Raw genomic sequence first — 23,726 nt, forward strand, 5'->3', positions numbered from 1 at the left:
AGGTGGTGTAAGGGGTCGAAAATAAGACTCCTAATGCCGTTATACAAATCTGTGACGTGGTCAGTTCTTGGAATACAGTATGCAATTCTGGTTGCCGTACCTGAACCAAGGATATTGTAGAGCTGCAGGAGAGGGCAACCAAAATGATAATGGAGGTGCAGTCCGTTTCCTAGGCAGAAAGGCTGCAACACTTGAGCCTTTATCTATATTTAAAGAGGCTTTTTTAAAATTCAAAGAGTAATTAAACTGTTCTTCCTAAGGCTTGGTTTCTAGACCCTTGATCATTTTGGTCGCCCTCCTCTGCACATTTTCCAGCTCTTTAATATCCTTCTTAAACTGCCACGCAGAACTAAACACTACTGGAATGATAAAAAAAAAGATTTGCTGGAGTGAGTGTTTCTGAGGAGATCCAGCAAACTAGGCACTGCTTTGGTGCTTAACCGTTTTCAAATGCAAGGGCTCCATCTACTCCTTAGTTTTCCTTAGGTCCACATAGGTTACTCTTGCACAAGTGCAAGAATGAATCATGCCTACCCATTTATTTCAGGAAAGAGTATATCCCTCAAGCCATTTGAAGTTCAGGAAGCCTGTGGAAAGTCCCCAGAAGAGTGGGTGTGTTTTTTTGGGAGGTCACCAGAGATCAAGGATGGAGAACGTTTTCAAGCTAAGGGCCACGTCTCCACATAGGGAGGGGCCACATGTGGAGGTGGGCGGGGCTAGAGACAAAAGTGGGTGGAGGAATAACGTGACACTTTGCTGGCTACACTCCAACCATGCAAATAATCTAGAGGTTTCTACACCTGCAGATATAGGCGACCAATAGGCATTGTCCCAGTTAAACACCTGAGGGGATGCCAAAGGTTCTGGTAGGGGTTGTTACCTGGGGATAGGTCAGGACCTAAGGGAGGGTCCTGAGGGCCAGAGAATGGCCTAGGGGGCCACACTTAGCTGCAAAAGATGTTCCTGGGGCTGCCATCAAGATAAGCGTGTCATTCGTTCAGTATTTCTGGAGTTGTCATAAAGCAGTACCTGCGCATAAGGTTTGCAGTAAGTAATAAAGGCTCTGGGATTGTTTTCTGGAGATGTCTGTTAAATATGATGTCAATCTGGTGAATTTGGGAGTTTGCAGCTGCTCCGACCTACACATCCATAGGCATTGCACCGTCTCCAGATGTTAACCAAACCTCCTGCATACATAGCAGTGGGCAATGCAAGGAGTGACACTGAGCCTTCTTGGTGTCGATTCTAGTCACCCCCTTCCCAAAATTGGGAGAAAAATGAAAACGGCTGCAGAGAATTGGGCAGTTCATAAAATTCACTGAAAAATTGTATTTAAAACACAATTCTTGATTGGCACATAATTATAGGCAAAAAGGATGGAAGTTGTGCAAAGGAGGACCTGAAGCTGATCTCATTTTGTCAGCTCCCAAACAGTATTACTGTTTAATTCAGGTCCAGTTTATGTGTTTATAAAAATCACATGGTACAGCCCTACTAAGCTGGGACTGTACCACTTCAGAATGGAGGTTAATTTTTGGTTGGGGTATTACGTACTTGATTGCTCCAGTTTCAGCCTTGGCTACTCCCTGATGTTCTACTTTTCTAGGTGCTTGGAATACGGTTCTGGTTTCTGCTTTAAGTGAGAGAATCCTAGAATTGTAGAGCTGGAAGGGCCCTCAGGATCATCTAGTCCAACCCCCTGCAATGCAGGAATATGCAGCTGCGCCATATGCGGATTGAACCAGCACTCTTGGCATTTTTAGCACAATGCTCTAACCAGCTGAGCTCTCCAGTCCTGCAATCCCAAATCTGCCTTCTGAAATGACACAGCCTTGGAGGTTAGAAATCCTTCACCAAGGCTAGCAACAGCCCCTTCTCTTTCCCCCAAAATAATCTATTAATGTCCCCAACTTCCTTTCCTTTAAAGAGGCTTGGTCTTCCGTGTGATCCTGTGCCTGTCAACTCAAGTTTTATGTCCAGAGTTTACTCTTGGGTAAGGCAGGGGACGCGGGTGGCGCTGTGGGTTAAACCACAGAGCCTAGGGTTTGCCGATCAGAAGGTTGGCGGTTCGAATCCCCGTGATGGGGTGAGCTCCCGTTGTTCGGTCCCAGCTCCTGCCAACCTAGCAGTTCAAAAGCACGTCAAAGTGCAAGTAGATAAATAGGTACCGCTCCAGCGGGAAGGTAAACGGCGTTTCTGTGTGCTGCTCTGGTTCACCAGAAGCCGGCTTAGTCATGCTGGCCACATGACCCGGAAGCTGTATGCCGGCTCCCTCGGCCAGTAAAGCGAGATGAGCGCTGCAACCCCAGAGTCGGTCACGACTGGACCTAATGGTCAGGGGTCCCTTTACCTTTTAAGGTAGGGTGGCAGATCCACATACTCTGCCTCTTTCTGCTTCTGGCGATGAGCAATTCATATTGGAGATAAATTGTTGATTTATTTCACATACCACACGGCACGCATCGCCCCCCTTTTCCTTACAGCTTTTGTCACGTATAAAGGTAAGCATGCAAGAGAGAAGGGAGCAGCTCATAGGTGTGCGTGTGCGAAGTAATACAAAAGAAAAGGAGCTAAACAATGAAACTGAAGCTATTCCTTGCCTCTCCACTTTCATTGTCATAACACAGAAGAACTGCAGAAAGAAAAAACGAGGCGGCTCTGAAAGAAGCCTCTGGAAAGATGGAAATCAGACAGAAGGCAACATTTGCTTTCAAGCCGCTTAAAACCAACATAGACACCTTGGCCCCGATCCTTAGCAGGTGATACTATTGTTGTCTAGGGATCTGTACAGCTAGGCTGCATCACCGCAAACCTTCCTTTCGGTTATATGTATGTAGGAAAATCGGCTAATCTAAATCCATTTGGGTTTTGTGTGTGTTCCCTCCTGGGTCAATGGCTTCTCGTTTTGTTCAATTTGCTTTGGTTTTGATTACTTTAGGACACTCCCTTGCTATTTTTGGGCGGTGCTATTTCCCGTTTTGAGTTTCACAATACGCCTCTTCGGGTGCTCTATTTTTTCGGTCACAAACGTCCCTAGAAATAAATTTCAGGGAGCACAAATAGGGGACTAGTGAGTTTGCAGCAAGAATTTCTGATCAGCAAGGGAAAAGGTCCATTCTTTTTGCTTGCTCTCCTTTTCCAATTGCACCCTGATCTGCAATAAGTCAGATGTGGATTTGCACTTGCATATGTTCTGAAATATTTCAGAATCTTTGTTCTGAAATATTTTTACTCAGCCCTCCAGTGGAAAAGGGTTGTGTCAGGTCGATAATCTGGGACTCTGGAGATAATGCATCTTTAGATGGATGGATGGCGGCTAACAGATTGCGGTTGAATCCTGACAAGTACTGTTTTGGGGGGACAGGAGGCAGGCAGGTGTGGAAGATTCAATGGTCCTGAATGGGGTAACTGTGCCCCTGAAGGACCAGGTGCGCAGCCTGGGAGTCATTTTGGACTCACAGCTGTCCATGGAGGCGCAGGTCAATTCTGTGTCCAGGGCAGCTGTTTACCAGCTCCATCTCATACGCAGGCTGAGATCCTACCTGCCTACGGACTGTCTCACCAGAGTGGTGCATGCTCTAGTTATCTCCCACTTGGACTACTACAATGCGCTCTATGTGGGGCTACCTTTGAAGGTGACCTGGAAACTACAACTAATCCACAACGCGGTAGCCAGAATAGTGACTGGGAGTGGCCGCGGAGACCACATAACCCCGGTCTTGAAAGACCTACATTGGCTCCCAGTACGTTTCCGAGCACAATTCAAAGTGTTGGTGCTGACCTTTAAAGCCCTAAACGGCCTCAAAGGCCCAGTATACCTGAAGAAGCGTCTCCACCCCCATCATTCTACCCGGACACTGGGTTTCCTCACTGCGAGAAGCCAAGTTACAGGGAACCAGGCAGAGGGCCTTCTCAGTAGTGGCACCCGCCCTGTGGAACGCCCTCCCACCAGATGTCAAAGAGAACAACAACTACCAGACTTTTAGAAGACATCTGAAGGCAGCCCTGTTTAGGGAAGCTTTTAATGTTCGATGTATTACAGTATTTTAATATTTTTTTGGAAGCCGCCCTAAGTGGCTGGGGAAGCCCAGCCAGATGGGCGGGGTATAAATACTAAATAATAATAATTATTATTATTATATAGGGCAACATGTATTACTTGCTTCAGAATGGTGGTGAGCTAGCCCTGTTGCATTGGGGGATCATTGCTCATTCTGAGTGGAGCTGTGGACCTCTCTGCCCTAAAAGCGCCACTGCCGAAAGGTGACAGCACAAAAGGAAGGGATGAGGTGGGGAAAGGAAAACAAGACACACGTTTTAGGAGGCGAGGGTTATCAAAAAGAATCCAGCAGGAAAACAGCGCTCAGAATTCAAGACTGCATTTCCTTGCCATTACAGTCCAAAAGAAAAGCTTTCAAGTATTTCCCACCTTCAGTAAAAACACATTTTTCAAAAAAAAAAAAAATTATTTCCCGCCTCCTCTTCATGCTCTTCTGACATGTGTTTCAAAATTCCCTCATAAATCTGGGTGACTCATTGTGTGTCAGAGAATTGTTGCAGAAGAACAGTGGGAGGCGTGGAGCGGGTGTGTATGTGTGGAATAACAAAAGGCCTTTTAGTGGAGTTTACAACTGGCAAACTCACATTTTAATTTGAGAAAAGAACATTGTTTGCGCCTTGCTGCCACCTGCTGGCTGATCAAGTTCTGACACGTAATAAATCTGACAAGAAGACAAAAGCTAGAGGTGAGGACTTTTTGCTTGAATTCACACAGAAACCTGGGCCAAATCCAGAACTATGCCTCTTCCTACCACACCTCCTGGTTTGCTACATATGCCAGGCCTTTGGTCCGATACAACCAAACGCTTTCGAGTGTGGTTTTATGGTGAAAATCTCCTGGAAGCTGCTTTGAGACCAAATACTGTAACCTACAAAAAGGAGCCCCCCTCTCCAATGCTCTGGGCAAACCAACCGCATAATCAGTTTTTCTACAAGAAAATAGAAAGCACGAGCCGATGGAAGATTCAGAAGATTTTGGTTTTATTCCTCATTTTTTTGTAAAAATAAAAACGGAGCGAATAACTTAAATGGGGTTGGAGTCTTTGGGAGCAAACAGTTAGAGAGAATCTACAGGTTGTGCTGTAAGGGGGAAGAAATCTATCTTACGCAATGTATCCAAATCCAAAGAAATGGGTCAGCAACTAATATGAAATAGTGCAATGAGAAAAAAACTCACACAGGACTATCTAAAGCTAGCAAGGGCAGAGCTTTTTATTGCACCAATCTGCTGGTAAAGGTTCCATGCCCCTTTGTGGCTAAACTGGAAAACTTGTAGGGCTGGGACAGAATCAAGGAATCCTAAGAGTTGGAAGGGACCACCAGGGTCATCTAGTCCAGCCCCCCAAATGCTCAGGGTTGTGGGTTCGAGCCCCACATTGGGCAAGAGATTCCTGAACAGCCTTAGTGTTCCTAAGGCTGCGTGATTTCCCAGACTTCCAAAAACTGACAGACTTGCGCCTTTTTCTCCTGAATTGAAGGAACACACCACTTACATGTGAAAAGATTTTTCCAAGCAGTGTTGGAGAACCTCAGGCCTAGAGGGACAAATGCAGGATTCTGCACCTCTCTTGAGTGTATAGAAACATGAATTTGGAATGGGTGGGCTGTAGGCTACATCTATCCATTGCTCTGCCTGCTTTTAACCTGATCTCGTTCATCACTTCCTTTGCTGTCTCCCAAAGGTTCCCCAGAGGGACCAATTCTGTGTGTTTCCGCAGGAGTCACTGATTTGAGACAAGCCTCGTGGACAGCAACTCATCCAGAGAGGCGACGAGAGTCTTCCCCTGAGGCTGGGCAGTCTTGTAACCACCTCCGCATCGCAGGTTGAACTACCCAATCACACCTTTTAACAGGGAGAAATGTAAAGTATTGCACTTGGGCAAAAAAAATGAGAGGCACAAATACAAGATGGGTGACACCTGGCTTGAGAGCAGTACATGTGAAAAGGATCTAGGAGTCTTGGTTGACCACAAACTTGACATGAGCCAACAGTGTGACGCGGCAGCTAAAAAAGCCAATGCAATTCTGGGCTGCATCAATAGGAGTATAGAATCTAGATCAAGGGAAGTAATAGTGCCACTGTATTCTGCTCTGGTCAGACCTCACCTGGAGTACTGTGTCCAGTTCTGGGCACCACAGTTCAAGAAGGACACTGACAAACTGGAACGTGTCCAGAGGAGGGCAACCAAAATGGTCAAAGGCCTGGAAACGATGCCTTATGAGGAACGGCTAAGGGAGCTGGGCATGTTTAGCCTGGAGAAGAGGAGGTTAAGGGGTGATATGATAGCCATGTTCAAATATATAAAAGGATGTCACATAGAGGAGGGAGAGAGGTTGTTTTCTGCTGCTCCAGAGAAGCGGACACGGAGCAATGGATCCAAACTACAAGAAAGAAGATGCCACCTAAACATTAGGAAGAACTTCCTGACAGTAAGAGCTGTTCGACAGTGGAATTTGCTGCCAAGGAGCGTGGTGGAGTCTCCTTCTTTGGAGGTCTTTAAGCAGAGGCTTGACAACCATATGTCAGGAGTGCTCTGATGGTGTTTCCTGCTTGGCAGGGGGTTGGACTCGATGGCCCTTGTGGTCTCTTCCAACTCTATGATTCTATGACCTGAAGAACCGGTGCCACAAAATCAGCCTCCCGGGTGGAAGCTCTTTGGGAGGATGTGAGGCCAGAACGGGGAATCCTGCAGAGATGCAGCAGGGGCAGCCGAAACTCAATCCAGGTGCAGCCCTCGAAAGTGGCTTCAGGGCACGACTGCTCCTGACCACTTTATGTTACTCTTTCTATCCACTGGCGATAGCCCTATACAACAAACTCTACAGAATATTCCATCTGTAAGAATGCTGGGGCTAGCACAAAATGTGTTATGTGAACACATGGAACTGCCATAGAGGGAATGAGATCTCTGGCCCTGCTAGCTGTTTTCCTCGGTCTCTGAAAGGGATATTTCCTGGGTCTGAAATCTAGTCCAGGGCATGCGAGATCCACTGGAGGGACATTGCCAGAGAACCACTGTCAAAGGGGCTCATCACGGAGCAAGGTTTCCCAAACTTGGGCCTCCAGCTGTTTTTGGACTACAATTCCCAACATCCCTGACCTGCTTGCTAGGGATGATGTGAGTTGTAGTCCAAAAACTGCAGGAGACCAAAGTTTGGGGAAAACCTGTCGCAGAGCCTCCTTGAAGTCCATCTGCAGGTGTGGTTTGCATTCAAACCGCTCCTGCAAATGGACAAAGCAGGGCTTGCAATCAGCTCTGACAGTAAGTCCCGCTTGCAAAAGAAAACACTTGGAAGCACAATATAAGCATGTCCAATTGTTCTTTTGAAGCTGCATTCTTATCTGTACCTACATCTGGCATCTCATATGATTTTAAGTGTGGCAGTGCACTCAATTCAGTTTGCATTTTGTGGCAATGCACAGCCATGTCACCTGCCCCTTACCACATGGTCTCACCAGTGCATATGTTACTGGAGCAGTGTGAGAAACAGCCGCGCAACCGAGTCCACGGGGCAACCCAGAACAGGGCTTTCAGTCTGCCGATTCCTATTTTGCAAGAAGACAGAAAACACCTTCAGCGACAATGAGAGAGACGTTGAAAGGAGCGCAGGAATTCACAGGCAAAAAACGCATACAGGAAAAAGGAAAGGAGCTATTCAACCAGTATGGTGTCAATACTCTCTTGGGAGAGGTCAGGATCCGGCGCGTTATGCGAATCCGCGTGAGCTTGCGAGAGGGCGGTGCTCTTCACCGGAGTCCAGCTGCTGCCCAGCAGCTGAAATTTAGGGGCTGCCGCGCCGCCCAGTCTCTGGCACCGGCCCAGTTTGAAGTGTTTGCCTTTGTGGGTGTACATGTGCTCAAGCAGCTGGCTCTTGCGAAGGAACTTGTGGCCGCAAACCGCGCAGCTAATCTTCCTCTTCCGCGAGAAGGAAAAGTTGCAGTTCAGTTCCACCGGCTCAGAATCCTTGGAAACGAGAGACAGCTGGCCGATGGGCAGAGGCTCCAAGCTGCCGTGAGCCGCATGCTCCAGGTGGCGCTCGTCCTCTTTCCGGAGGAAGGATCCGAGCCGGTGGCTTTCCGCGGCCTCGTGGTTTTCGTGCAGGGGCTGCAGCTGGCCAAGGTCGCTGCTTTCCAGAATCGAGGCCGGAACCCCAAACGGCAGCGACCCCGAGACGTGCGTGAAGAGGTGTTCGCGCAGATTGCTCCGGGATTCGAAGTGCTCCCCGCAGTACTGGCATAAATGGACCTTGAGGTTCGTCCTGGAAAAGGCTGGACCGCTGACATCCGGGGACGATGAGGTGTGGCTCTGAGACACCACTTGTTCCGGGTCGTTTTTCTCCTCTTTTATAGTTACAGGAGCGTTTGGAAGCTCCTCTGCCGGCTTCGCAGCCGGAGGGAGCGAAGGACGAGAAAGCTGCTGGTCCAAAGAGCCGTCGTCGAGCCCAATAGCCAAAGAGAGCTGCAGCTGGGGGTGATCGCTTTGGCCGGCGGTTCTGGTTCCGAGGCTCGTCAAACTTTCCTTCGCCTGTAGGCCTCCCTTGACGGATTTGTGCGTGGTGGAGATCTGGATGCCGTACAGGTTCGAAGACTGCACGGACTCCGGCGACAGCATCTGGTTCATTTCCACAGCCATGCGGGAAAGGTAGTCGGCGTGTAGGAAATGGATGCCTTCCTCCAGCCGGGTCTGGTTGACTATCTGTTTGGGTCCTTTGCCGGTGTACATTATATGCAGCAAGTAGCTGAATATGTCGGGTTGGATATCTGTTGGCTGGATCTTTATGCAGTCGCTGCTTGAAACAAAAGAGGAACGTTAGGGAAGCGGATTGCAGCACAGCCGTTAAGAGTGAAGACAAACATAACAATGAAGAATCCAGAAGAACTTTAAAGACCAACATATTCACTGTGACATAAGCTTTTGTAGGTTTTAGTCAACAGCAAGTATGAAGGGCTATCCTAAGTTGGCGTTTTTATATACACATGGGTGCAAAGAAAAATACGTGTGAGCAATGAGGGGAATGAAATTAAAAATATATACAGATACAAGCTGTCAATTATACTAAAGCTGAGAATGCACAAACAATAAGTAGTGACCATTCACGAGCCAGTGCTGATGATAATGCAAATGTTCAGGCAATCGTAAGCCAATACCAGGATTTAAACCAGACTCCTCCTACCCTTGAGGAATAGCCAGAGGTCATAACATACTGTGCTTTTGAATAAACTGACGGCATGCAGAAATTTATGGAAGGGGAATTATACTGTGGTTTCTCCTAAGAACAAGTTATTCTTCGTTTATTTATGTTATTCATTTGTTTCTTGGTTTTACAACTAAAAAACACCCCACAATTGATTGCTTTTAGAATAACAACAAGCTGAATATACTGTAAATTTCGAGAGGTGACATTTTTGGATGCGGTCTAACACATTTCTCTCTTCTTCTTCCCTTTCATATTTGAGGCAATGTCTGTTCCAATTTCTTAATCTTAATCTTACTTCCTTTTCTAATGAATTAAAAATTTAAAAATACGGGTGCACCTTCTGGTCTCTAGGATCAAGTTATTTTCTGAAAATCTTCAGCAAACTTAGTGATGGATGCAGACACACATCTGGTTGGCCCCAATGAAAACAGGATGCTGGCCACGGGCCTGATTCAGCAGACTCTTCTTATGACACACTAACTGGATTTTTAATCATGCTATTTATGACTGACAACGGCCTTGGGCTAGGCTGTAAAGACTTGGATTTGGATTGGGCAGTGTTTAAAAGGGGGAAAACTCAATTTGTTTTTAAGACAAGGGATGAATGTAGAGCTGGATAAGCATTAAACGTGGCATACTGAACTAAAACAATTATTATTATTATTATTTTTAAAAGATAAGTATCCTGTCCATCTTAGATAATGTTTCCTTTTATCTGAGCTCCTGACAAATGTAAGTGTCAGGGAACTGACATCAGAGCCGAGTGGAGAGGTTAGGCTCCCTAATGATGCCGGAGAGGGAACTAGCAAGGAGAGAGAGAGAGCTTCCGCTGGGGAAGGAAACCAAGGTGACACCAGGAAGAAAGGAGAGGCTGAGAGTACTTCAGAGGGGAGGCTCCAAGACTCTTCCAGTGAGATCAGTGAGGAGAGTGCAGGACCACCGCTTGGCACGCCCACTCTGCGCAGAAGGCTTCCGCGCAGAGAAGCGAGGAGGAGGTTGGCTGTTAAGGAATTCTTATGTTGGAGGAAGTTTAGGAAACGCCCACTGACGGATTCTGCCAGTGACTGAGACAGTCGCGCTGTTAGGGCTGTCAAACCGGGGAAAGGTCCAGCTATACAACCAGCTCGGAGCAGTTTGGAATTTATGCACAGGCAACCCCAATTCCCATTACAGTAAGGGTCTGCACTTCGGCAGGAAGAACCAGATGCACAAATATAGGACGGGGAAAACCGGGATTACTAGCAGAACATGGGAAACGGATCTAGAAGTCTTGGTGGACCACAAGCTTCACATGAGTCAACAGTGTGATGCAGCAGCAGCAAAAAAAGCTAAAGCTATTCTAGGCTGCATCAACAGAACTCTATGGTCCAGATCAAGGGAAGTAATAGTACCACTCTACTCTGCCTTGGTCAGACCACATCTGGATTACTGTGTCCAGTTCTGGGCACCAGAATTTAAGGAAGATGTTGACAAGCTGGAACATGTACAGAGGAGAGTGACCAAGATGATCAAGGGTCCCAAGCCTTATGAGGAATTGGGTATGTTTAGCCTGCTAAATATTAGACTGAGAGGCGATAGGGATCACCATCTTCAAATATCTGAAGGGCTGTCACATGGAGCAAGTTTGTTTTCTCCTGCTCCGGAGGGCAGGACCTGAACCAAAGGATTCAAGTTACAAGGTACATTATACGAAAAGCTAAAAGGCTTGGGGTTTTCGCCACAGGCACTGATACCCGCAGGTTATGAGAAAGCAAGATAAACAATTTGCCAACAAATATGGGATGTAGAATTTCAGGGTCATGTGAGTGAGAAGAATAAGCACCCAGCAATCAAAGACAATGGGAGAGGTTTTACCCCAGCAATATATCTGTCAAAACTACATATATCTAAATATAGATGGTTGTTCACCCTCGCTAGATTCAACTTACTGCCATCTGCCTTATCGCAGGGCAGATATGTGTGTAAACCGTATGCAGAGTGAGTTTGCCCCTGCAGCTTGACAGAGGTGGAAACTGTCTCCCATGTCTTGCTTCAATGCCGTTTTTATGAGGATATACATTCGGTCTTTATTACCCCTGTTATACAGAAAATCCCAAGTGGGTTTGAATCTCAATGCTTAAAATCCCTGTTAGAGGACAAGAATCCAGAGATCACACTAAGGGTGGCCAAATTTTGCGCAGCTGCCATAAAACCCGGGGAACAAGCTGTGCTATTACAAAGACTAAGACCTCAAATAAGGGACGCGGGTGGCGCTGTGGGTTAAACCACAGAGCCTAGGACTTGCCAATCAGAAGGTTGGCAGTTCGAATCCCTGCGACAGGGTGAGCTCCCGTTGCTCGGTCCCCACTCCTGCCAACCTAGCAGTTCGAAAGCGCATCAAAGTGCAAGTAGATAAATAGGTACCGCTCTGGCGGGAAGGTAAACAGCGTTTCCGTGCGCTGCTCTGGTTCGCCAGAAGCGGCTTAGTCATGCTGGTCACATGACCAGGAAGCTGTACATCGGCTCCCTCAGCCAATAAAGCGAGATGAGCGCCGCAACCCCAGAGTCGGCTGCGACTGGACCTAATGGTCAGGGGTCCCCTTTACCTTTACGACCTCAGATGCGAACTCTAGTTATTTTTTTAGAGATTAAGACCTAAACCACATTTCTAATATGCTGCCATATTCGTACTGTTTATTGTTATAATTGACTGTTAATCCAAACTTAATTCTATTGTGTTTTATGCTCTTTTAATATGGTATGTAAAACTGGTCTGGGACCGTAATAAATTTCTTTCTATCTATCTATCTATCTATCTATCTATCTATCTATCTATCTATCTATCTATCTATCTATATCTATCTATCATCTATCTATCTATCTATCTATCTATCTATCTATCTATCTAGTTACAAGGAAGGAGACTGTGATTAAATATCAGGAAGAACTTTCTGACGGTAAGAGCTATCTGGCAGTGGAACAGGCTCCCACAAGAGATGGTGAACTCTCCACAAGAGATGGAGAGCCAGTGTGGTGTAGTGGTTAAGATCGGTAGACTTGTAATCTGGGGAACCGGGTTCGTGTCTCCGCTCCTCCACCTGCAGCTGCTGGGTGACCTTGGGCCAGTCACACTTCTCTGAAGTCTCTCAGCCCCACTCACCTCACAGAGTGTTTGTTGTGGGGGTGGAAGGGAGAGGAGATTGTTGGCCGCTTTGAGACTCCTTCGGGTAGTGATAAAGCAGGATATCAAATCCAAACTCTTCTTCTTCCCTTCCTTGGAGGTTTTTAAGCAGAAGTTGGATGGCAGCCTGTCATATACGGTCTAGTTGAGATTGGACGTGATGACCCTTAAGGTCTCTTCCAAGTCTACAATTCTGATTCTGCCATTTTATCTTTCTCCTACTAGGGCTGGAGGCAGGTATAATATTTAAATCTGCTTCTTCGCTTCCCCCCTTTGAACCACAACATTCCAGGTAGCCAAATGCTGCGAAGTCTTATGTGTGTGAGGGAGATATTCTGGAAGCTCTGAAAGCCTCCCCTTCCCAGAAAACAAGTTTGTGATTGCATCCGTCATGCCCCAAAAGACATGCACTGCCTTACCTTGTCTGGTGAATGAATATCATCTTAAAATAGTTTGAGAAGGCAGCCAGGACAGCTCGGTGAGCTTTGAAGTAGACGTCTCCTATGGCCACAGTGCAGTCACAGAGAAAGCCAAATTCCCGTTGCATGTTCAGCTGCTGCAGGAGGATCAGGCTGTGGCTGGCAGTCTCCATACTGTTTCTGCAGGACAAAGCAAGAGCTCTTATGGGTGTTCAGGCTTGAGATCTTGTTTTTACTAAACTCCAAAGATCTACCAGCTGCAGTCAGGTGCAAAAGAACAGTATAGTTGGAAGAGACCACAAGTGTCAATTACGCCACCCCATGCAATGCAGGAAGGTTTTGCCCTAGATGAGACTTGAACTCACAACCTTGAGATTAAGGGTCTCATGCTCCGCTGACTGAGCTATCCTAGGTCAAGCAGTTAAAATTAAAGAGCAAGGGGCCTCTGAGAATGTTCTGAGCCTAGGAATTCGCTTCTAGTTGAAGAACTGAACTAAGATTGCAGTCCTTTCACACTCTCTCGATTTCCCCAAACTCTCTTCATTTCGCCTGCCTAATTTAGGTGGGATAGTTGTTGCTATTGCAAGACAACTGAGGATCAGAAGCCCTTGCAGGTTTACTGCAAAACAGACATCTACAGTGGTGCCTCGCAAGACGAAATTAATTCGTTCCGCGAGTCTTTTCGTCTTGTGATGTTTTTTGTCTTGCGAAGCATGGTCCGTCGCAACTGCGCCTCTTCAAGCGGCTTTAGGAAAAAAGCAAACAAACTCGCAAGACGTTTTCGTCTTGCAAAGCAAGCCCATAGGGAAATTGCGAAGCGACGCAAAAAACGAAAACCCCTTTCGTCTTGCGCATTTTTCGTTTTGCGAGGCATTCGTCTTGCGGGGCACCACTGTATCTGCAGATTTCCATCTACCTTCTGCCCACTCTCCCTGAGAAGGCATGTCCATTTCAGGGTAGCAGGAACTACAACTCCCATCATTCCTGACCACTGAGCAAGCATGATCCGGAATACTTGCTATATCGGCCTGTGTGTTGTTGTTTTTAATGCTAATAAGATTCAAACCACCAAAACCACAAAACACACTCAAACTTAAAACAACAATATCTAAAATACGAGGCTTCAAAATGCCCGAAACATTAAACCAGCCTTTGCCAAACTTGTGCCTTCCAGATGTTTTCGACTACAACTCCCATCAGGCCCAGGCTGGCCAAAGGCTGCATTAGGCAGTTTCAACTGAGTTGGCTACAACTCTTAAAAGTGCTCCCCCTCCCCTCTTCTCCAGTGAAAGCAGAGGGAAAACAGGCGCATCAGAAGGACAGGATCCTGTTCTCACAGTGGCCAAACAAAGAGCAGGACCAGAGGACAAGACCCCTCTCTCCACTCGTGTGGTTTCCTGAAACGTGTTTTCAGGGCTGCTGAAATGCCTTACCGATGGTGCAATCTTTAAAAAAAAAGCACAATCACCCGGCTGCAACCTGCTAGCAACCGGGCACAAGCTCGCACTCTCAGCGGCGAAGCACCCGCTTTGCAAGGCAGAAGATCCCGAGTTCAAGCAGGCAGGGAGAGGGCACCCCTCGCGCCCGAGACCCTGGAGAGCCGCTGCCAGCCAATACTGCGCTAGATGGCCCTGCGCAAGGCGGCGACCCGGCAGCCCCAAATACCTGCGCGCTTCTGGCTCGGGGTGCCGCTGGCCTGCGCGCCTCCAGCCCTACCAAAAAAACCAAAACCCTTGGCCGCCGCGCATGCCCATAGTAAGCTACGGAAATGCAAACGTGCCACACACGCGCGCGCGCACAGAAAGGCAGCCAAGGCCGGCGGTGCAGCGGGGTCGGTTTGCTTGCTTGCAAATAGCTCGCCGGCTCCTGTTGCAGACGCGGCGCGCGGCTGCAAAAGGCGAGGTGCGCAAGGAAGCCATCCCACCCCGGGCATCTATTCCTGGGTTCCCCCCCACACACCCCTTCGACCGACCGTCCCCATCTCCGGTGGAAGAGGGGCTGCTCCCCATTGCACAGCGCTCCCCGACGCCACCCCGCACCCCCATCTCCGTCCCGTCGGCTCCTGGCCCCCTTACCCCACCAGGCAGCGGGCCTCTCGGCGCGGGGAAGCGGCGGCGGCGGCGCAGCGACGGCAGGGAACAAGGGCGCGCCGGATACGCGCGCGCGCTCCCACGTTGCTTTTTTTTGCGCCTCCGGGCCGAAGAAGGGAAAGCAGAGGGAGGGGAAAGGGGAGGGGGCTGTGGCGCAAGGCACCAGGAGGCAGCTGCAAAGCCTCTGGATTGCCTGTCTCCCTGGCGCGCCTCCCTCCCTCCCTCCCTCACCTTGGAGTCATTTCGACAGGGGGGTTTCCGTTTCATTTAATGCATTCCTTGCCTCTCAGCGACGGCTCACGTGAAGGTTGGAAAGCCGGCCTGCTCCCATGGCAGTAAAAAAAAGACACAACAGGGCAATGCTGTTGTATCCCCGGGACAGCTCAGTCAATAGAGCACGGAGACGCTTGGTCGTGGGGTTGGACTAGACCAGTGTTTCCCAACCTTTTTTGGGCAAAGGCACAATTGTTTCATGAAAAAAATCTCGAGGCACACCACCATTAGAAAATGTTTAAAAAATTAACTCTGTGCCTATATTGACTATATATAAAGTAACTCTCTTTAATAGGAATCAAATAAACACAAAGAAAGTATTTTATAATTACTTTATTATGAAATAGTAAGTAAACAGAAATATGAAAAATTATAAAATACTTTATTCATTTACCTTTGAGGTTTGTCTCATGAAAGTTGCCTGTTTCTCCGTGTTTTCACGCAGGCGAACAAAATAGTCCGCATTCTGGTTTTGAAGCGAAGGGTGTTTCGTTTGGAGATGGCGTTTAAGTTTGCTTGGGACCATAGCACTGTTAGCTAGCTTTTCACCACACACCACGCACAGTGGAGTTGGTTGGTTTGCATCTCCGGTGAAAGTAAATCCAAATGAAATATAGCTTTCGCTATATTGCCTTGTGCCAGAGAATTTGCTTGAGCTAACCATCTTTGCTTTCTTTTCATGCCCACTCATACTTGGGCTCTCATCTGGCTCCAAATTTTGTTCAGAGTCCAGTTCTTTTCTTTTCAAAAACTTTTCCATCACTGCAGTATCCGGCCATCCAATTGCCACTGACAAACGGATACAGACCCCTTTTTTTTACAGCACAGCTCGCACAAATGTACACGGAACACCCTTTTCGAATTAAAACACACAGTCTCACGAGAGCAAGGAGCAGCGATTTTATATTTTACAAAAAGAAGTCGCTAGTCCTCATGGTGACAGGGTGGAAAATATTTAAAAGCAGAACCACCTTGAGGAAGGTGGAGCCATATCACATCCGGGCAGGAGGCCTAAATTGGTGGAACGCTCAGGCCCCGCTTATTCAAAGAGGACACCAGGCAACGTCTCAGGGTATTAAGAACCCTGAGCTAGATTAATGTCCCCAAACGTCATGGTTTGTGCCAACCTACTGACACTCCACAAAGCATCTTAACCATGTTTGTATGGGAAAAAAATGGGGTGCTGCGGCTCTCCCAACCCACCAACTACCAGCATGCTTCAACACAATGCCGCGCGCGGCAAGAGCCCAGGCTTTCTGATCCAAGCCGCTTTCCTTAGCGCTTCCGGGCAAAGCCGAGCACATGCTACGAAGCGCCCACACGTGTACGAAAAGTCCTGGCTCAGCCGCGAGTTGGCGCAGGCAGATGCCGTCCTGGAGGCAAAAGCCGTCACGTGGGGATTTTCTTCCTCCCTCCTTTAAATTTGGAACATACGGCGCGCGCTCCCTTCACGCCTAGGGGGATTCCCCCCTCCCCTTCCCGCTCTCTCTCTCTCCCTCCCTCCTTTGGCGCGCGCTCCCTTCACGCCTAGGGGGATTCCCCCCTCCCCTTCCCGCTCTCTCTCTCTCCCTCCCTCCTTTGGCGCGCGCTCCCTTCACGCCTAGGGGGATTCCCCCCTCCCCTTCCCGCTCTCTCTCTCTCCCTCCCTCCTTTTCTCCACCCACACGCCTCCCTTTACGGCTGCTCTGCGTGTGCGCGTTGCTGCGACGCTCTTCCAGTCTTTCCCTGCACCGTGGGAGGTAAGTGCTGGCTCCTGACGCGGGTGCGTGCGGCGCCCCCTCCCCCCCCGACCGCCTTCCTCCCACGGCACACCAGGCAACGTCTCGCGGCACACTAGTGTGCCGCGGAACACTGGTTGGGAAACACTGGACTAGACGACCCTTGAGGTCCCTTCCAACACTCTTCTGTGGTTTCAGGCTCCAAGATCTGCAGCTGGTGGGATGAGGGGCCCCTGCATTTGGTCTCTGGTATGAATGCACATCTGCACACATCTGGGAACTGCACTGAGGTTCTGTGTAAGGTGAACAGCCTGCCAGTCATATGAAGCACCTGGCAAGCTTTATTTGAAACTGTTGGCCACAGTTTATGGGGCGCTTCTGTTGTTTTTCCAGTTTGTATCTTTAACCTGGAGAGCAAAAAACGCTCTGTTGTTGTTTAGTTGTGTCCAACTCTTCGTGACCCCATGGAGAGCACGCCAGGCACTCCTGTCTTCCACTGCCTCCCGCAGTTTGGTCAAACTCATGCTGGTAGCTTCAAGAACACTGTCCAACCATCTCGTCCTGTCGTCCCCTTCTCCTTGTGCCCTCCATCTTTCCCAACATCAGGGTCTTCTCCAGGGAGTCTTCTCATGAGGTGGCCAAAGTATTGGAGCCTCAGCTTCAGGATCTGTCCTTCCAGTGAGCACTCAGGGCTGATTTCCTTCAGAATGGATAGGTTTGATCTTCTTGCAGTCCATGGGACTCTCAAGAGTCTCCTCCAACACCATAATTCCAAAGCATCCATTCTTCGGCGATCAGCCTTCTTTATGGTCCAGCTCTCACTTCCATACATCACTACTGGGAAAACCATAGCTTTAACTATACAGACCTTTGTTGGCAAGGTGATGTCTCTGCTTTTTAGCAGTGATCCATGAAGGGGGAAAACGCTCTATTGGCTTCCAAATCAGTGGAGAAAAGCCTAATGCAGGATAAACAAATAACAGCCTGCAGCGGGCAGAGAAAAGCCTATGGCAATGCATAATTGTGGGAAAGGGGAATAAGAAGCCATAATCCTTGGAATGAAAATATGTGGCTCTTGCTTGATGTGGCAGCAATTGTCCTTGTGTCCTCCTGGCAACCTCCTACATTGGTTTGGGTTTTTAAAGAACTCCTCAACTCGGGCTTATATTATACCCTGAAACATGAACTGGGCCTTCAGCAGAGCATCTGCAAACCTTGGTGTCTCCAGAAATTCAGGACAATTAAATAAACCACATTTCTTCATGCTCTTTATCTTTGGTTTGACCACACAGAAAAATGTCTTGCAAAGTCTTTTTTTTATTTTTACGTTGTAGCTTCACTGAGTTTACACTTAAATGGCTTAAGAAGAGGTGAAGTTGCATAGGATGGAGCTGTTACAGTTTAGAAATGTAATTATTCTACGCAGAAGAGAAGGACCCCTTTCCCTGCTTACACCTCTGCTGCAAGTATCTTAAGTAACGGTGAGTTGTATCGTTCAGTTGCAAGACAAAGTGGTTAGTCCCAGCCAGCTTAGACAGACATGTGGCAATTTCACATCTTTAGGGAAATTCTGTAAGAAGGGGTGGAGAGGTCGAATTCTGGTAGAGGGGCATGTAAATGAAGGAGGAATGGCAGAATCCAGAGGAGGCTTTATTGCTTTTAACAACTAGAAACTAGACCCAAATCCATCCAAACAAGGGGGGGGGATGGGGTCGTGTTAAGCAACTAGTGCAGAGAAGGAAGGTTGGTTTGGTGCCGGGGTGGGAAAATTTTAAAACACACGCAAACCAAGCCACAAAGTGCCGTGCACTTTTAGACTCCACCTGCATTGCAGGAAACATCTGGAGGGGAGGTGGGTTAAGGTATCCTTTTTTACTTGCTAAGCTCCGAAAGTGTTTGAGATGGTGTGGTACACAGTCCTGGTGCTTTGCATGTCGGCTTGTGGGGGATGAAACGCTCCGTTATCAGGCTTTGCAGGGATCAAAAGAGCTAAAAATGTGACCCTGATGCTGCAAAGATCCAATTGGTATCCTCCAGTTAATTGGGCATGAGTTATTATTATTATTATTATTATTATTAATTATTTGTATACCAGCCTATACCTGCAGGTCTCAGAGTGGTTCACAAGATAAAATCACAAAATAAAAACATAAAGTACAGAATAAAAACAATCCAATAATCTCCCCTCGCACAACACATTTTAAAAGGGCATTGGATGTCAATCAGCCAAAGGCCTGGTTTAAAAAGAAACAGTTTTGCCTGGCACCTAAAGGTGTATAAGCAAGGCACCAGGTGAGCCTCTTTGGAGAGAGCATACCACAAACGGGGAGCCACTGCAGAAAAGGTCCGTTCTCGTGTTGCCACCCCCTGTACCTCTTGTGGAGAAAGCCCATGAAGAATGGTATCAGAAGGTGATCTCAGGGTCCGGGTAGGTTCATATGGAGAAAGGTGGTCCTTATAGTAGACAAGAGTGTTGGATGAACACAGGAGAGACGCAGGTTGTAAAGGATGCTCTCTGAGGTTAAGGGGCAGTGGGGAGGACCTCCATGAATAATATTAATTAATTAACATACTGCTTAATTGCCACTGTGGCTTTTATGTAAGTATGAAACGAATTACAAAAATATACATAAGCACACTGAGCTTCTAGGGAGGGTGAGATTAAAAAAAAAACCCCACAACAAAACACTTTGCTTGGGTGGCCCCCAAATTCCCTGTTCCCCCACACTTGGAAATTGCTCTGCTCCTTGTAGCATCTGTCATGCACTGAGCTAGATGCTGCAGCTTTACTACATGCATAGAAGAAGAAGAAGAGTTTGGATTTGATATCCCGCTTTATCACTACCCTAAGGAGTCTCCGAGCGGCTAACATTCTCCTTTCCCTTCCTCCCCCACAACAAACACTCTGTGAAGTGAGTGGGGCTGAGAGACTTCAGAGAAGTGTGACTGGCCCAAGGTCACCCAGCAGAGGTCGATGGATCGAAACCATCCTCTGCTACCACTTGTTGTTTTGCAAGCCCCCTCCATAGAGGCTGGCCTCTCTCACTGTCCTTGGAGCTTGCATACCCGTAATCTCCTCTGGCTGATATCCAGACAGACCAGGGAGATTTTGATAGGCGACATTTTCCCAAGCGTGGGTAATATGCACAACCCCTCCCTCCTCCTGCTTCCACAGGGGAAAGAAAATAAGTCAGAAATCTATTTACATAATGTTTATTTCTGACATTACAGCGCTAGAGAAAAACACGTCCTTTCAGTTCAGTTCTTCCAGCAAGTCTGACAAACTTCCTGAACATGTGCAGTCAGAAGGTTTCAAGTTACACTCTTCACAAAGACGTATCCAGCCTGTGAACGTCCTGGGAAATTCTTCTTTCCCACAGATAAGCGCATCATGTCAAGAAACTGGCTGTCTGCAGCAGTGATGTTTCCATATACTGACAGCAGCTGCATGTGGAGGAGCGGAGACGCGAACCCGGTTCCCCAGATTACGAGTCCACCGCTCTTAACCACTACACCACACTGGCTCTCTAGAAGAGACTCAGAAGCAGGCATAGAATCTTAGAGCTGGAAGGGACCCTCAGGATCATCGTAAGTCCAAACCTGCAATGCAGGAATATGCAGCTGTCCCGTACGGGGATCAAACCTGCAACCTCAGCATCCTCAGCACCACGCTCTAACCAGCAGAGCTATCGTACACACAAGGTGGTGGTCTGCAGCCAGCAACATTTCTTTGGTCAAACCATAAAAAGGCCGGAGCTGCTGTTTTGATAGACTATAACGGGTAGGCAATCTAAGGCCCGGGGGCTGAATCCGGCCCAATCGCCTTCTTAATCCGGCCTGCGGATGGTCTGGGAATCAGTGTGTTTTTACATGAGAAGAATGTGTCCTTTTATTTAAAATGCATTTCTGGGTTATTTGTGGGGCATAGGAATTCATTCATATTTTCCCCCCAAAATATAGTCCGGCCCACCACATGGTCTGAGGGACGGTGGACTGGCCCACGGCTAAAAAAGGTTGCTGACCCCTGGAGTATAACAAGAGGAAGCTCAGAAGTTGGATGTGCAAAAGGGAACTGCAAAAATAAAGATTAAAATGTTATCACGCGGGTTTCAGACAGCCAGTTCCATTTCCCCTCCACAACATGTCCCCTTCCACAACCGTCACCCAGCATTCCAAGATGAGCGCTCAGGTTTTGGTGGTCTCGGTTCCCCCCACAAAAATATTTCATCTACTTCTGGAAACCTTGGGTTCCCCCACCACACACATCTGCCGACACCTCCCCTTGCGGGTGGTGCTATTTTGGCTCCAAAGGGCTGCACATTTGGAGCATGACTTCGCTATTTGAATACGTCATGCACAAAAATATCCATCTGAAAGCAGCATTGCTCTTCCTGGAAGGTCTGCAGGCATCGTTTTGCTCTCCTTGAATATTTTCACACTATTTTTTTTTTTTATTAGTACATTTCCACATACCGCCCCAACTTTCTCCCGTTGAGGAACCCAAGGGAACAGGCACACACTCAGGGGTCCCGGGTACAAAACCCTGGCATCTCTAGGGAGGGCTGGGAATGTTCCCTCGCCCGCAACCCTGGAGCGGCGCTACCAGTCAGTGCGGGCAAAACTTGGTCCACTGGTCTGATTTGGGATAAGGCAGCTTCCTACATTCCTAAGGCACAGAGAATAAGTCAGCATCAAGAGTTTTAGGGACGCGGGTGGCACTGTGAGTTAAACCACAGAGTCTAGGACTTGCCAATCAGAAGGTCGGAGGTTTGAATCCCCGCGACAGGGTGAGCTCCCGTTGCTCGGTCCCTGCTCCTGCCCACCTAGCAGTTCGAAAGCACGTCAAAGTGCAAGTAGATAAATAGGTACCGCTCCAGCGGGAAGGTAAACGGCGTTTCCGTGCGCTGCTCTGGTTCGCCAGAAGCGGCTTAGTCATGCTGGCCACATGACCTGGAAGCTGTATGCCGGCTCCTTCAGCCAGTAAAGCAAGATGAGCGCTGCAACCCCAGAGTCGGTCACGACTGGACCTAATGGTCAGGGGTTCCTTTACCTTTACTAAGAGTTCGCCATCTGTCACTTCCACAATCTCTTACAATCCCCATAATAATATTATTTATGCATTTTCAAATTAAATTTATATACCACTCTTCATCCAAAGAGCACTGGGTGTATGTGTGTAATGGTATACTGTTATACCATCCACCTAACTCCCATCCTCCCCGGTCAGGATGGCCAGGAATCAAGGATGATAGGAATTGTAGTCCAGAAGTATCTCATTACACTAGACATCCTGTCTGAGGCACAAAAGCCAGGCAAAGGCAACCGAGAGATTACTTGTCAGGCTCTAAGCAGGCGTTGGTGGTAGGGAGAAGTGGCTGGAGTGAGCGGCACTGCCTCTAAAATTCAAACAAGCCAAAATGGGCCAAAGTAAGTTGGTAATTCTTGTTACCAACACCCCACCCACAAAAAGCTCGCCAGTCAATTCAACCCCAGCTAGGGGCAGTGGCAAACCTACATTGGGGGGGGCTGAAGCTTGAACAGTTATGGGGACCCTTTTGCAAACAGTAACAAGGTATGGGTAACCCCTGTTATCTTCTTTAAAGGGGTTGCTCCACAACAGATCACCACTTTCAAAAAAATAATTAACTGCTATGTCTCAGATTTTGATTAAAATTGCTGTACTAGAGTATCTCACCAGTCAAGGTCAGGGATGCAAATTAAGAATTCCTATGCCTTATTGTTTTCGGGTTATGGGGAGGGGATAAAAATTAAGGAGATGCATCATAGAATGATGAAATTGAGTCTACTAGAGCACCCCCCTTTTTTTAAAGCAATGTGGACCAAAAATGGCTTCTGGGCCCCTCCAGGATTAGGGGCCCTGAAGTTTAAGGTGCATCATTCCTGCAACACAGGGAGTTGGATTAAATGCCCTTTGGGGTCCCTTCCAGCTCTACAATTCTAATAGCAGATCCACCCTGGCTAGGGAGCGGGGTGCCTTTGAAGGCCTGTCCCCCACCCCTTGCCCAGCCTGACACTGACACTCTGGTCTGGGGCATTCCGGCGGAGGACCCCCCAACCCACCAAAGCCGGGGAATGAATGGGGCCGTGCAGGATAACACGGAGAAGGAAGATGCGGCGGGAGGGGGGGGCGACCGCTGCGCCCTGGCCGCACCCGCCGCCGCCAGCAGGGCCCGGCGCCGCTCGCTGGCCGCCAGCCGGGGGGAGGGGTCCGGCGGCTCCGTGCGGTCGCGGCGGAGCCGGAGCTGCTTCTGCTGCACCAGAGCAGGGGCGGCAGCAAGGGAAGCAGCAGCAGCAGCAGCAGGCGCGGCCGGGGGCGGAAGTCCTTTGTTGCTGCAGCCGGAGGAGGCGGCCGCGGCGCCGGGAGAGCAGCTGGCCACCCCTCGAGCCCCTGCCTCGTCCTCCCGGATCCCACCCCCCGCACGCCTGCATCGGCCTCGGGTAAGTGGGGCGCAACCACGGCGCCAAGACGCTCGCTTCCCCGGGTAGAGCTTGCGCAGGCCGCGGGAGGAGAGAGCCTCCCTGGGTGGCGCAGCGCCCGGGCGCGCGGAGAGAGGCGCGCTGCAGCCGGGCCGAGGCCTCCGGCCTGGGGGAAGCCGATCGCGGAAGGGCAGCGCCCGATCGCCGGCGGAGAAGCGTGCGCCCCTGCGTGCGCCCGGGGTTGGAGAGGCTGGTTCCGGCATCGTCTCCCTCTCCCTGCGCGCGCTCCGGAGAGGGAAAGGCGGCGCTAGCTGGCGCGCCCGGCCTTGGCTGCATCGGGCTTTCCCGGCCGAGGCCTCTGGAGCTGCTT

General features: G+C 48.8%; 2 protein-coding genes across 6 annotated transcripts in view; one reads left to right on the plus strand and one right to left on the minus strand.

Moving 5' to 3' along the window:
* Positions 1-5,489: 5,489 nt before the first annotated feature.
* Positions 5,490-15,351, minus strand: ZBTB25 (zinc finger and BTB domain containing 25). 5 transcript variants are annotated; one of them, XM_081913671.1, is made up of 4 exons: positions 15,159-15,351; positions 12,838-13,017; positions 6,671-8,847; positions 5,490-5,902 (listed from the first exon to the last, which is right to left on the minus strand). In XM_081913671.1, the coding sequence occupies exons 1-3, from the start codon at positions 15,167-15,169 to the stop codon at positions 7,713-7,715; spliced, it is 1,326 nt and encodes a 441-aa protein (XP_081769797.1). In that variant the 5' UTR covers positions 15,170-15,351; the 3' UTR covers positions 5,490-5,902; positions 6,671-7,712. The 5 variants fall into 5 exon arrangements, with proteins under 5 accessions (XP_081769797.1, XP_081769796.1, XP_081769798.1 ...); XM_081913670.1 differs by having other exon boundaries at positions 6,671-8,850; XM_081913672.1 differs by lacking the exon at positions 15,159-15,351 and adding an exon at positions 14,913-14,978 and having other exon boundaries at positions 6,671-8,850.
* Positions 15,352-23,011: 7,660 nt separating this feature from the next.
* The window catches only part of PPP1R36 (protein phosphatase 1 regulatory subunit 36), a gene marked incomplete at its 5' end in the record, with an annotated part of 69,582 nt that continues 68,867 nt past the window's right edge, over positions 23,012-23,726 (plus strand). The window contains one exon of the mRNA XM_081927724.1: positions 23,012-23,377. Within this exon, the coding sequence (XP_081783850.1) occupies positions 23,012-23,377 (366 nt within the window). The remainder of the gene's footprint in view (positions 23,378-23,726) is intronic.

This window comes from Podarcis melisellensis, assembly GCF_964234715.1.
Source record: "Podarcis melisellensis genome assembly, chromosome: 1".
Taxonomy (NCBI): Eukaryota; Metazoa; Chordata; class Lepidosauria; order Squamata; family Lacertidae; genus Podarcis; species Podarcis melisellensis.

What these genes read in the sequence shown, in the direction of transcription:
- ZBTB25 (XM_081913670.1), bottom strand. An exon ending in ATATTCATTCACCAGACAAG is followed by an intron (nt 8,851 to 12,837) that starts GTAAGGCAGTGC and finishes TTTTGTTTCAAG; the next exon opens with CAGCGACTGCATAAAGATCC.